The sequence below is a fragment of the Coregonus clupeaformis genome, chromosome 7 (assembly GCF_020615455.1).
Source record: "Coregonus clupeaformis isolate EN_2021a chromosome 7, ASM2061545v1, whole genome shotgun sequence".
Classification (NCBI taxonomy): domain Eukaryota; kingdom Metazoa; phylum Chordata; class Actinopteri; order Salmoniformes; family Salmonidae; genus Coregonus; species Coregonus clupeaformis.
The window spans coordinates 64336940-64348964 of record NC_059198.1 but is presented as its reverse complement, the minus strand read 5'-3'; the positions used below and the strand labels follow the sequence as shown (position 1 = coordinate 64348964).

Below are 12025 nucleotides of genomic sequence, written 5' to 3'. Positions count from 1 at the left end.
TTGCAAAAGGAAATAGAAAAATGGCATTATACTGTGAAAGATGGGTTAATCTGTGGACATGGGAGGGTTGGAGTTCAGATCAGAGTGGCATTATACTGGGAAAGATGGGTTAATCTATGGACATGGGAGGGTTGGAGTTCAGATCAGAATGGCATTATACTGGGAAAGATGGGTTAATCTGTGGACATGGGAGGGTTGGAGTTCAGATCAGAATGGCATTATACTGGGAAAGATGGGTTAATCTGTGGACATGGGAGGGTTGGAGTTCAGATCAGAATGAATGGTGATTGGCCGCTGTGGGGTACATCCAGCACTTGAAGAAAATAGGAATATATGTATAATTATTTAACTGTACTGTAGATGTGAGCAATTGCTGTAAGTAACATTAGAAGTATTGTTGTCTGTTAGTTTACTCCCATCAGGGTAGGGATGGGGGAATTGGATAATAAGGGGGATTGGAAATCATGCAACATTGTAGTTACTCTACTATACTAATCTAAATGACAGAGTGAAAAGAAGGAAGCCTGTACAGAATAACAAATATTCCAAAACATGCATCCTGTTTGCAATAAGGCACTAAAGTAAAACTAAAAAAAATGTGTCAAAGAAAATAACTTTATGTCCTGAATACAAAAGCGTTATGTTTGGGGCAAATCCAACACATAACTGAGTACCACTCTTCATATTTTCAAGCATGGTTGTGGCTGCATCATGTTATGGGTATGCTTGTCATCGGAAAGGACTAGGGAGTTTTTTAGGATAAAAATAAACGGAATAGCACAGGCAAAATCCTAGAGGAAAACCTGGTTCAGTTTGCTTTCCGACAGACACTGGGAGACAAATTCACCTTTCAGCAGGACAATAACCTAAATATACACTGGAGTTGCTTACCAAGATGACATTGAATGTTCCTGAGTGTCCTAGTTACAGTTCTGACTTAAATCGGCTTGAAAATCTATTGCAAGACTAGAAAATGGCAGTCTAGCAATGATCAACAACCAACTTGGCAGAGCGTGAATAATTTTACAAAGAATAATGTGCAAATATTCTACAATCCAGGTGTGCAAAGCTCTTAGAGACTTACCCAGAAAGATTCACAGCTGTAAAAGCTGCCAAAGGTGATTCTAACATATATTGACTCAGGGGGTTGAATACTTATGTAATCAAGATTAATTAGTATTTTCTTTTTCATATATATTTTTTACAAATGTTACACATTTTCTTCCACTTTAACATTACAGAGTACTTTGTGTAGATCGTTGACAAAAAAATGACAATTAAATCCATTTTAATCCTATCTTGTAGCGTAACAAAATCTGGAAAAAGTCAAGGGGTGTGAATACTTTCTGAAGGCACTGTAGCAGCCTACTGAATAACTAGCCTCAACTTGTCCATGTAGCAGCCTACTGAATAACTAGCCTCAACTTGTCCATGTAGCATCCTACTGAATAACTAGCCTCAACTTGTCCATATAGCAGCCTACTGAATAACTAGCCTCAACTTGTCCATATAGCAGCCTACTGAATATATAGCCTCAACTTGTCCATATAGCAGCCTACTGAATATATAGCCTCATGGTAAAGTATGACTATTTCAAGTGAACCTAGATCTACCCACTTTTCAGTATAAGCCTAAAATACTACCTCAACTTGCACACACATACTATTGCTGCATTCATGACATGTCGGAACTAGGTAACTAGCTCTTGGAAACTCGTAGTGAGATGACACCTGAGTTTCACACTTGGAAAGTATCAGAATTAACCAATAGGAAGCTCTACGCAAATAACTTACGTTAATTTTCACTCTTGGGTTCCGAGTTTCCGTCATGAATGCAGCATGTTTGTAGAAGTGGTTTATAGTTGAGCCGGATAGAGGGACACTATCTATCACACAATCACTGACAGTTCTAGTTATTCAATATGACTATTAGTGGCAGCGACTATCTGTTTAATATACAGTAAAGATACAGTACCGTGATGTGAAGCCTAATACAAAGCTAAAAGGGTAAAAGCATAGACAGGATTCTGGAAGAAGTGAAGTGGTTCCTCAATCCATTTGTACAAATGGCACAACAGTGCCAACAGGACAGACATTGTCTAGTGCACTAATTTTGACCATGCTCTATGGATCCTTCTAAACTATTCATCCCTCCAGTTATGAGAAAATAGATCCCCACAGGATCCTGGTTAAAAGTAGTGCACTACGTAGATAATAGGGTGCAATTTGAGACACAGCTATTCCACCAATCAGCACTCAGTACCTAACCCTCTGGTTTCATCCTTGTTCCAGTCATAAACACTTCCTCCATGTCATGAACGAGGTGGCCTGAAGAAGCGGTTGATGAACACGGTGTTGAAGTTAGTAGCGTGTGGTCCCACTCTATCCTCCAGGTGTTCTATCGCTACCTGGGCCGTCCCACCCGCCGACCCACCCATCAGCCCTCCGAGAGCACCTCCCATCGTCATCCCCATCACACCCGCCACCGCCCCCATCGCCATCCCCATGGCGGCCCCCGCTGCCAGCCCCAACCCCGCCCCTACGGCGAGCGACGTCCTCAACCATCCGTTGTCCATCTCGGCTTTAGCCCTGATCTCTGCTCCCACGCTGCTGTTGTAGGCGTCCATCTGCCAGCGCAGCGCCTCCCCCCGGTACTGCTGCTCCAGCTCCCTCCATGCCTCCTCTGTCTCCGCCGCCCTCTTCTTCAGCAGCTTCCTCTCTTCCTTCCTCACGCTCTCCTCCGCCTGCCCGTAGGAGCGGCTGGTGTAGTGCTGCCCGCCCAAGGTCGCCAGCATCCGTTCAATCTTCTGGAGGAGCTCCTTGTCTCGAGAACGGTCCCTCCAGTTCTTGTTGAAGACGTGGTAGCGCCCGCCGCACTGCTCGATGAGCGCCCGGATGTGCCAGTCAGTGCTGACCCGGTTCTCCAGTGCCAGAATGTCTACGTCCCCCTCGTAGGCCAGGAGGACCATGGTGTGGGAAAGGGCATCTTCACCGAAACGCTTCACCATCAGCTTGGGCGTCTTGACGTCGTTGGGGCAGATCTGCTCCAGGTCAAAGGCCATGAGCAGGGCGTGAGGGCCGGGGGCTGACAGACACTTGCACCTAAATCAAATCAAAATGTATTTACAGTGTTATATCACATGCAAAAATAAATAATGTTAAAGTCAAAGTCACCTCTTCTTATGCATAAGTTAACACATGACACAGAAGAGCATCAAATTACAGCACAACGTTATCTTTGCCACCTCTTCATCTCTGTCTTCATCTTAGTGCGGGACAGGTGCTTCCCGTAGAGGTTGGGTCCGTTGACCACAGCGACACGCGTCCCAGCCAGGTCCCCCAGGTTCTTCCTGCTCTGGACGATGCTGGTGACGTCCTTGGAGAACTCCTCCCGCCCCAGGATAGAGTTGGTCAGAGAGAACTGAGACGGTCCACTGGACCCCACCACCAGGATCCGCAACTCCATATCAGTGGACTGAGCTGCCGGGACAACAAATAACTTTTGATGGTTAACAGCTATAGAAAGGTTTACTAAGGTCAGTTAAAGATCAGTCAAACCACATATCAGTGTCCGGAGAAGATCATGATGTGTTCACCTTTCATCAGGCTAATCATTTGATCATCAACAGCTATGGAAAGGTAAATCAGATCAAATATCAGTGCCTGTTGCCGGGACAACAAAGACCAACAAAATACGCTTTCACCTTTCATCAAATATTTTCACAATCAGGTCTCTTTGTTGAGAAACAAAAAAGTCAAAAAATATGTTTTCACTTTTCATTGGATAAAGACCATTAGATCATTAACAACAGGGTTGCGGTCAATTCGAATTGAAGGCAATTAATTCAGGAAGTAAACTGACATCACAATCCAATAATGAAAAAAAAAGGGCATTTATTTTCAATGACTCATCAATAAACTGACAAGTAGAAGCTATTTATTAAAAAAGTTAAAATGTATTTATTTTAAATTAAAATCCCCTCCTGAATTGACTGCCTTCCATTCTAATTGACCCCAACCCTGTTTAACAGTTAAATAGACCATTCTAATTGACCCCAACCCTGTTTAACAGTTAAATAGACCATTCTAATTGACCCCAACCCTGTTTAACAGTTAAATAGACCATTCTAATTGACCCAACCCTGTGTAACAGTTAAATAGACCATTCTAATTGACCCCAACCCTGTTTAACAGTTAAATAGACCATTCTAATTGACCCCAACCCTGTTTAACAGTTAAATAGACCATTCTAATTGACGCCAACCCTGTGTAACAGCTATAAAGACCAGTCAGACCACATATCAGTGGACGCTGCTGGAACAACAAACAAGAACAATCATGAATCAAAACAATACTGTACAATAATTCAACCTTATGTACTACAAATAAAAAGTTACAAGAAACAAAGAAGCCCAAAATAGTGAATGTTTTCATTTAGTCCTTTTAATTTACTCTCCTTAATATACAGTGGGGGGAAAAAGTATTTAGTCAGCCACCAATTGTGCAAGTTCTCCCACTTAAAAAGATGAGAGAGGCCTGTAATTTTCATCATAGGTACACGTCAACTATGACAGACAAATTGAGGAAAAAAAATCCAGAAAATCACATTGTAGGATTTTTAATGAATTTATTTGCAAATTATGGTGGAAAATAAGTATTTGGTCACCTACAAACAAGCAAGATTTCTGGCTCTCACAGACCTGTAACTTCTTCTTTAAGAGGCTCCTCCACTCGTTACCTGTATTAATGGCACCTGTTTGAACTTGTTATCAGTATAAAAGACACCTGTCCACAACCTCAAACAGTCACACACCAAACTCCACTATGGCCAAGACCAAAGAGCTGTCAAAGGACACCAGAAACAAAATTGTAGACCTGCACCAGGCTGGGAAGACTGAATCTGCAATAGGTAAGCAGCTTGGTTTGAAGAAATCAACTGTGGGAGCAATTATTAGGAAATGGAAGACATACAAGACCACTGATAATCTCCCTCGATCTGGGGCTCCACGCAAGATCTCACCCCGTGGGGTCAAAATGATCACAAGAACAGTGAGCAAAAATCCCAGAACCACACGGGGATCTAGTGAATGACCTGCAGAGAGCTGGGACCAAAGTAACAAAGCCTACCATCAGTAACACACTACGCCGCCAGGGACTCAAATCCTGCAGTGCCAGACGTGTCCCCCCTGCTTAAGCCAGTACATGTCCAGGCCCGTCTGATGTTTGCTAGAGTGCATTTGGATGATCCAGAAGAGGATTGGGAGAATGTCATATGGTCAGATGAAACCAAAATATAACTTTTTGGTAAAAACTCAACTCGTCGTGTTTGGAGGACAAAGAATGCTGAGTTGCATCCAAAGAACACCATACCTACTGTGAAGCATGGGGGTGGAAACATCATGCTTTGGGGCTGTTTTTCTGCAAAGGGACCAGGACGACTGATCTGTGTAAAGGAAAGAATGAATGGGGCCATGTATCGTGAGAATTTGAGTGAAAACCTCCTTCCATCAGCAAGGGCATTGAAGATGAAACGTGGCTGGGTCTTTCAGCATGACAATGATCCCAAACACACCGCCCGGCAACGAAGGAGTGGCTTCGTAAGAAGCATTTCAAGGTCCTGGAGTGGCCTAGCCAATCTCCAGATCTCAACCCCATAGAAAATCTTTGGAGGGAGTTGAAAGTCCGTGTTGCCCAGCGACAGCCCCAAAACATCACTACTCTAGAGGAGATCTGCATGGAGGAATGGGCCAAAATACCAGCAACAGTGTGTGAAAACCTTGTGAAGACTTACAGAAAACGTTTGACCTGTGTCATTGCCAACAAAGGGTATATAACAAAGTATTGAGAAACTTTTGTTATTGACCAAATACTTATTTTCCACCATAATTTAAAAATAAATTCATTAAAAATCCTACAATGTGATTTTTTTGATTTTTTTTCTTATTTTGTCTGTCATAGTTGACGTGTACCTATGATGAAAATTACAGGCCTCTCTCATCTTTTTAAGTGGGAGAACTTGCACAATTGGTGGCTGACTAAATACTTTTTTCCCCCACTGTATATATAAAAATATATATATTATATAAATTATAAATCAAATCAAATCAAATCAAATCAAATTTTATTGGTCACATGCGCCGAATACAACAGGTGCAGACATTACAGTGAAATGCTTACTTACAGCCCTTAACCAACAGTGCATTTATTTTAAACAAAAAAGTAAGAATAAAACAACAACAAAAAAAGTGTTGAGAAAAAAAGAGCAGAAGTAAAATAAAGTGACAGTAGGGAGGCTATATATACAGTAAAATAAAGTGACAGTAGGGAGGCTATATATACAGGGGGGTACCGTTGCAGAGTCAATGTGCGGGGGCACCGGCTAGTTGAGGTAGTTGAGGTAATATGTACATGTGGGTAGAGTTAAAGTGACTATGCATAAATACTTACTTAACAGAGTAGCAGCAGCGTAAAAAGGATGGGGTGGGGGGGCAGTGCAAATAGTCCGGGTAGCCATGATTAGCTGTTCAGGAGTCTTATGGCTTGGGGGTAGAAGCTGTTGAGAAGTCTTTTGACCTAGACTTGGCACTCCGGTACCGCTTGCCGTGCGGTAGCAGAGAGAACAGTCTATGACTAGGGTGGCTGGAGTCTTTGACAATTTTGAGGGCCTTCCTCTGACACCGCCTGGTATAGAGGTCCTGGATGGCAGGGAGCTTTGCCCCAGTGATGTACTGGGCCGTACGCACTACCCTCTGTAGTGCCTTGCGGTCAGAGGCCAAGCAGTTGCCATACCAGGCGGTGATGCAACCAGTCAGGATGCTCTCGATGGTGCAGCTGTAGAATTTTTTGAGGATCTGAGGACCCATGCCAAATCTTTTTAGTCTCCTGAGGGGGAATAGGCTTTGTCGTGCCCTCTTCACGACTGTCTTGGTGTGTTTGGACCATGATAGTTCGTTGGTGATGTGGACACCAAGGAACTTGAAGCTCTCAACCTGTTCCACTACAGCCCCGTCGATGAGAATGGGGGCGTGCTCAGTCCTCTTTTTTTTCCTGTAGTCCACAATCATCTCCTTTGTCTTGGTCACGTTGAGGGAGAGGTTGTTGTCCTGGCACCACACGGCCAGATCTCTGACCTCCTCCCTATAGGCTGTCTCATCGTTGTCGGTGATCAGGCCTACCACTGTTGTGTCGTCGGCAAACTTAATGATGGTGTTGGAGTCGTGCCTGGCCATGCAGTCATGGGTGAACAGAGAGTACAGGAGGGGACTGAGCACGCACCCCTGAGGGGCCCCCGTGTTGAGGATCAGTGTGGCAGATGTGTTGTTACCTACCCTTACCACCTGGGGGCGGCCCGTCAGGAAGTCCAGGATCCAGTTGCAGAGGGAGGTGTTTAGTCCCAGGATCCTTAGCTTAGTGATGAGCTTAGAGGGCACTATGGTGTTGAATGCTGAGCTGTAGTCAATGAATAGCATTCTCACGTAGGTGTTCCTCTTGTCCAGGTGGGAAAGGGCAGTGTGGAGTGCGATAGAGATTGCATCATCTGTGGATCTGTTGGGGCGGTATGCAAATTGGAGTGGGTCTAGGGTTTCTGGGATTATGCTGTTGATGTGAGCCATGACCAGTCTTTCAAAGCACTTCATGGCTACAGACGTCAGTGCTACGGGTCGGTAGTCATTTAGGCAGGTTATCTTAGAGTTCTTGGGCACGGGGACTATGTTGGTCTGCTTGAAACATGTTGGTATTACAGACTCAGTCAGGGACATGTTGAAAATGTCAGTGAAGACACTTGCCAGTTGGTCAGCACATGCTCGGGGTACACGTCCTGGTAATCCGTCTGGCCCTGCGGCCTTGTGAATGTTGACCTGCTTAAAAGTCTTACTCACATCGGCTACGGAGAGCGTGATCACATAGTCGTCCGGAACAGCTGGTGCTCTCATGCATGCTTCAGTGTTGCTTGCCTCGAAGCGAGCATAGAAGTGGTTTAGCTCGTCTGGTAGGCTTGTGTCACTGGGCAGCTCGCGGCTGTGCTTCCCTTTGTAGTCTGTAATAGTTTTCAAGCCCTGCCACATCCGACGAGCGTCAGAGCCAGTGTAGTATGATTCAATCTTAGACCTGTATTGACTCTTTGCCTGTTTGATGGTTCGTCGGAGGTCATAGCGGGATTTCTTATAAGCGTCCGGGTTAGAGTCCCGTTCCTTGAAAGCGGCAGCTCTACCCTTTAGCTCAGGTATATTTATAGGTATGCTGTATAGGTCCCGCACTCCAAGACATATATAACACCCGATGTCACAGGAAGGCCAAAAAGATAATCAAGGACATCAACCACCCGAGCCACTGCCTGTTCACCCCGCTATCATCCAGAAGGCGAGGTCAGTACAGGTGCATCAAAGCTAGGACCGAGAGACTGAAAAACTGCTTCTATCTCAAGACCATCAGACTGTTAAATAGCCATCACTAGCACATTAGAGGCTGCTGCTGCCTATTGAAATCACTGGCCACTTTAAGAAATGGAACACTAGTCACTTTAATAATGTTTACATACAGTGGGGAGAACAAGTATTTGATACACTGCCGATTTTGCAGGTTTTCCTACTTACAAAGCTTGTAGAGGTCTGTAATTTTTATCTTAGGTACACTTCAACTGTGAGAGACGGAATCTAAAACAAAAATCCAGAAAATCACATTGTATGATTTTTAAGTAATTAATTTGCATTTGATTGCATGACATAAGTATTTGATCACCTACCAACCAGTAAGAATTCCGGCTCTCACAGACCTGTTAGTTTTTCTTTAAGAAGCCCTCCTGTTCTCCACTCAATACCTGCATTAACTGCACCTGTTTGAACTTGTTACCTGTATAAAAGACACCTGTCCACACACTCAATCAAACAGACTCCAACCTCTCCACAATGGCCAAGACCAGAGAGCTGTGTAAGGACATCAGGGATAAAATTGTAGACCTGCACAAGGCTGGGATGGGCTACAGGACAATAGGCAAGCAGCTTGGTGAAAAGGCAACAACTGTTGGCACAATTATTAGAAAATGGAAGAAGTTCAAGATGACGGTCAATCACCCTTGGTCTGGGGCTCCATGCAAGATCTCATCTCGTGGGGCATCAATGATCATGAGGAAGGTGAGGGATCAGCCCAGAACTACACGGCAGGACCTGGTCAATGACCTGAAGAGAGCTGGGACCACAGTCTCAAAGAAAACCATTAGTAACACACTACGCCGTCATGGATTAAAATCCTGCAGCGCACGCAAGGTCCCCCTGCTCAAGCCAGCGCATGTCCAGGCCCGTCTGAAGTTTGCCAATGACCATCTGGATGATCCAGAGGAGGAATGGGAGAAGGTCATGTGGTCTGATGAGACAAAAATAGAGCTTTTTGGTCTAAACTCCACTCGCCGTGTTTGGAGGAAGAAGAAGGATGAGTACAACCCCAAGAACACCATCCCAACCGTGAAGCATGGAGGTGGAAACATCATTCTTTGGGGATGCTTTTCTGCAAAGGGGACAGGACGACTGCACCGTATTGAGGGGAGGATGGATGGGGCCATGTATCGCGAGATCTTGGCCAACAGCCTCCTTCCCTCAGTAAGAGCATTGAAGATTGGTCGTGGCTGGGTCTTCCAGCATGACAACGACCCGAAACACACAGCCAGGGCAACTAAGGAGTGGCTCCGTAAGAAGCATCTCAAGGTCCTGGAGTGACCTAGCCAGTCTCCAGACCTGAACCCAATAGAAAATCTTTGGAGGGAGCTGAAAGTCCATATTGCCCAGTGACAGCCCCGAAATCTGAAGGATCTGGAGAAGGTCTGTATGGAGGAGTGGGCCATAATCCCTGCTGCAGTGTGTGCAAACCTGGTCAAGACGTACAGGAAACGTATGATCTCTGTAATTGCAAACAAAGGTTTCTGTACCAAATATTAAGTTCTGCTTTTCTGATGTATCAAATACTTATGTCATGCAATAAAATGCAAATTAACTACTTAAAAATCATACAATGTGATTTTCTGGATTTTTGTTTTAGATTTCGTCTCTCACAGTTGAAGTGTACCTATGATAAAAATTACAGACCTCTACATGCTTTGTAAGTAGGAAAACCTGCAAAATCGGCAGTGTATCAAATACTTGTTCTCCCCACTGTATCTTGCACTACTCATCTCATATGTATATACTGCATTCTATTCTATAATATTCTACTGTATCTTAGTCCATGCCACTCTGTCATTGCTTGTCCATATATGTATATATTCTTAAATCCCATTCCTTACTAGTTTTGTGTGTATTAGGTATATCTTGTGAAATTGTTAGATATTACTTGTTAGATATTACTGCACTGTCGGAGCTAGAAGCACAAGCATTTCGCTACACCTGCTAAATACGTGTATGTGACAAATAGAATTTGATTTGTGTAGCTCAGTTGGTAGAGCATGGCGCTTGCAACGCCAGGGTTGTGGGTTCGTTTCCCACAGGGGGGCCAGTATGAAAAATGTATGCACTCACTAAACTGTAAGTCGCTCTGGATAAGAGCGTCTGCTAAATGACTAAAATGTAAATTTGATTTGATATGATTTGATATAGGGAATAGGGTGCCACTTGGGACGCAGCCAGAGACCAAAATAGAAACCAATCCATATAGGTTTCCAACAACACAAAAGTATAGGTTAGTGTTTAGGTCAAAGATGGACCTTTTATACACGTTAGTACCCTGACATTTAACATGCTTACGGCTCACAGCAGCATTACGGTCAATTAAGGATGCCTTGTCCGAGCCAGAACAGCCCACAGGGCAGGCAGGAGCTTATCTCCTGTTTCTGTAACGTGAGGCAGCTTGATGGACCCCTGGACACCCCCTGGACACCCCCTGGACACCCCCTGGACAGGACGCTAGCGTCACAGTAAAAAGGGTTCATACATACATTCCATTGAAAAGTCACCCTTGGATTAACTGCCTACTATATGACAGTCAAAAGGATACATACATTATTCCGTTCCAAACTCACCCTCCTGCCTCCTGTGGCTGTGGTTGTGACTGTCCATCTCTCCCAGGCTGTTAATGGTACAGACAGAGAAACACTCCAGGACAGCTCTTCCACAGGCCAGTTGTAGCTCTGCAGAGATGCACTCCCTCCTGCACTCCTTCACGGCTACAGAGCTAAACTCCTGCACTCTTTCACGGCTACACAGCTAAACTCCTGCACTCCTTCACGGCTACACAGCTAAACTCCTACACTTCTTCACGGCTACACAGCTAAACTCCTACACTCCTTCACGGCTACACAGCTAAACTCCTATACTCCTTCACGGCTACACAGCTAAACTCCTGCACTCCTTCACGGCTACACAGCTAAACTCCTGCACTCCTTCACGGCTACACAGCTAAACTCCTACACTCCTTCACGGCTACACAGCTAAACTCCTACACTCCTTCACGGCTACACAGCTAAACTCCTGCACTCCTTCACGGCTACACAGCTAAACTACTGCACTCCTTCACGGCTACACAGCTAAACTCCTACACTCCTTCACGGCTACACAGCTAAACTCCTACACTCCTTCACGGCTACACAGCTAAACTCCTACACTCCTTCACGGCTACACAGCTAAACTCCTACACTCCTGCACAAATCCTCTCTAGCAGGGCTCTGGTGTCCAGCCTTCCACGATGACTACTGGATCTCTGGCTGCAGAACCCACTGATACTGTACTGTACTGTACCTCTCTCTCTCTCTCTCTCTCTCTCTCTCTCGCTCTCGCTCTCTCGCTCTCTCTCTCTCTCTCTCTCTCGCGCTCTCTCTCTCTCTCTCGCTCTCTCTCGCTCTCTCTCTTTCTCTCTCTCTGTCTCTCTCTCACTCTCTCTCTCTCTCTCACTCGCATCTCACTCGCATCTCTCTCTCTCTCTCACTCGCAACTCTCTCTCTCTCTTTCTCACTCTCTCTCTCTCTCTCTCTCTCTCCTTCTCCTCTCTCTCTCTCTCTCTCTCTCTCTCTCTCTCTCTCCCTTTGTCCCCACGGATTTGGATGG

The 12025-nt window shown here is 44.9% G+C and overlaps 1 protein-coding gene across 1 annotated transcript; it reads right to left on the bottom strand.

Moving 5' to 3' along the window:
• Nucleotides 1–2311: 2311 nt before the first annotated feature.
• Nucleotides 2312–11698, bottom strand: LOC121570290 (GTPase IMAP family member 9-like). Its single transcript, XM_041881756.1, has 3 exons — nt 11005–11698; nt 3245–3479; nt 2312–3101 (listed from the first exon to the last, which is right to left on the bottom strand). The coding sequence occupies exons 1-3, from the start codon at nt 11039–11041 to the stop codon at nt 2312–2314; spliced, it is 1062 nt and encodes a 353-aa protein (XP_041737690.1). The 5' UTR covers nt 11042–11698.
• Nucleotides 11699–12025: the final 327 nt, after the last annotated feature.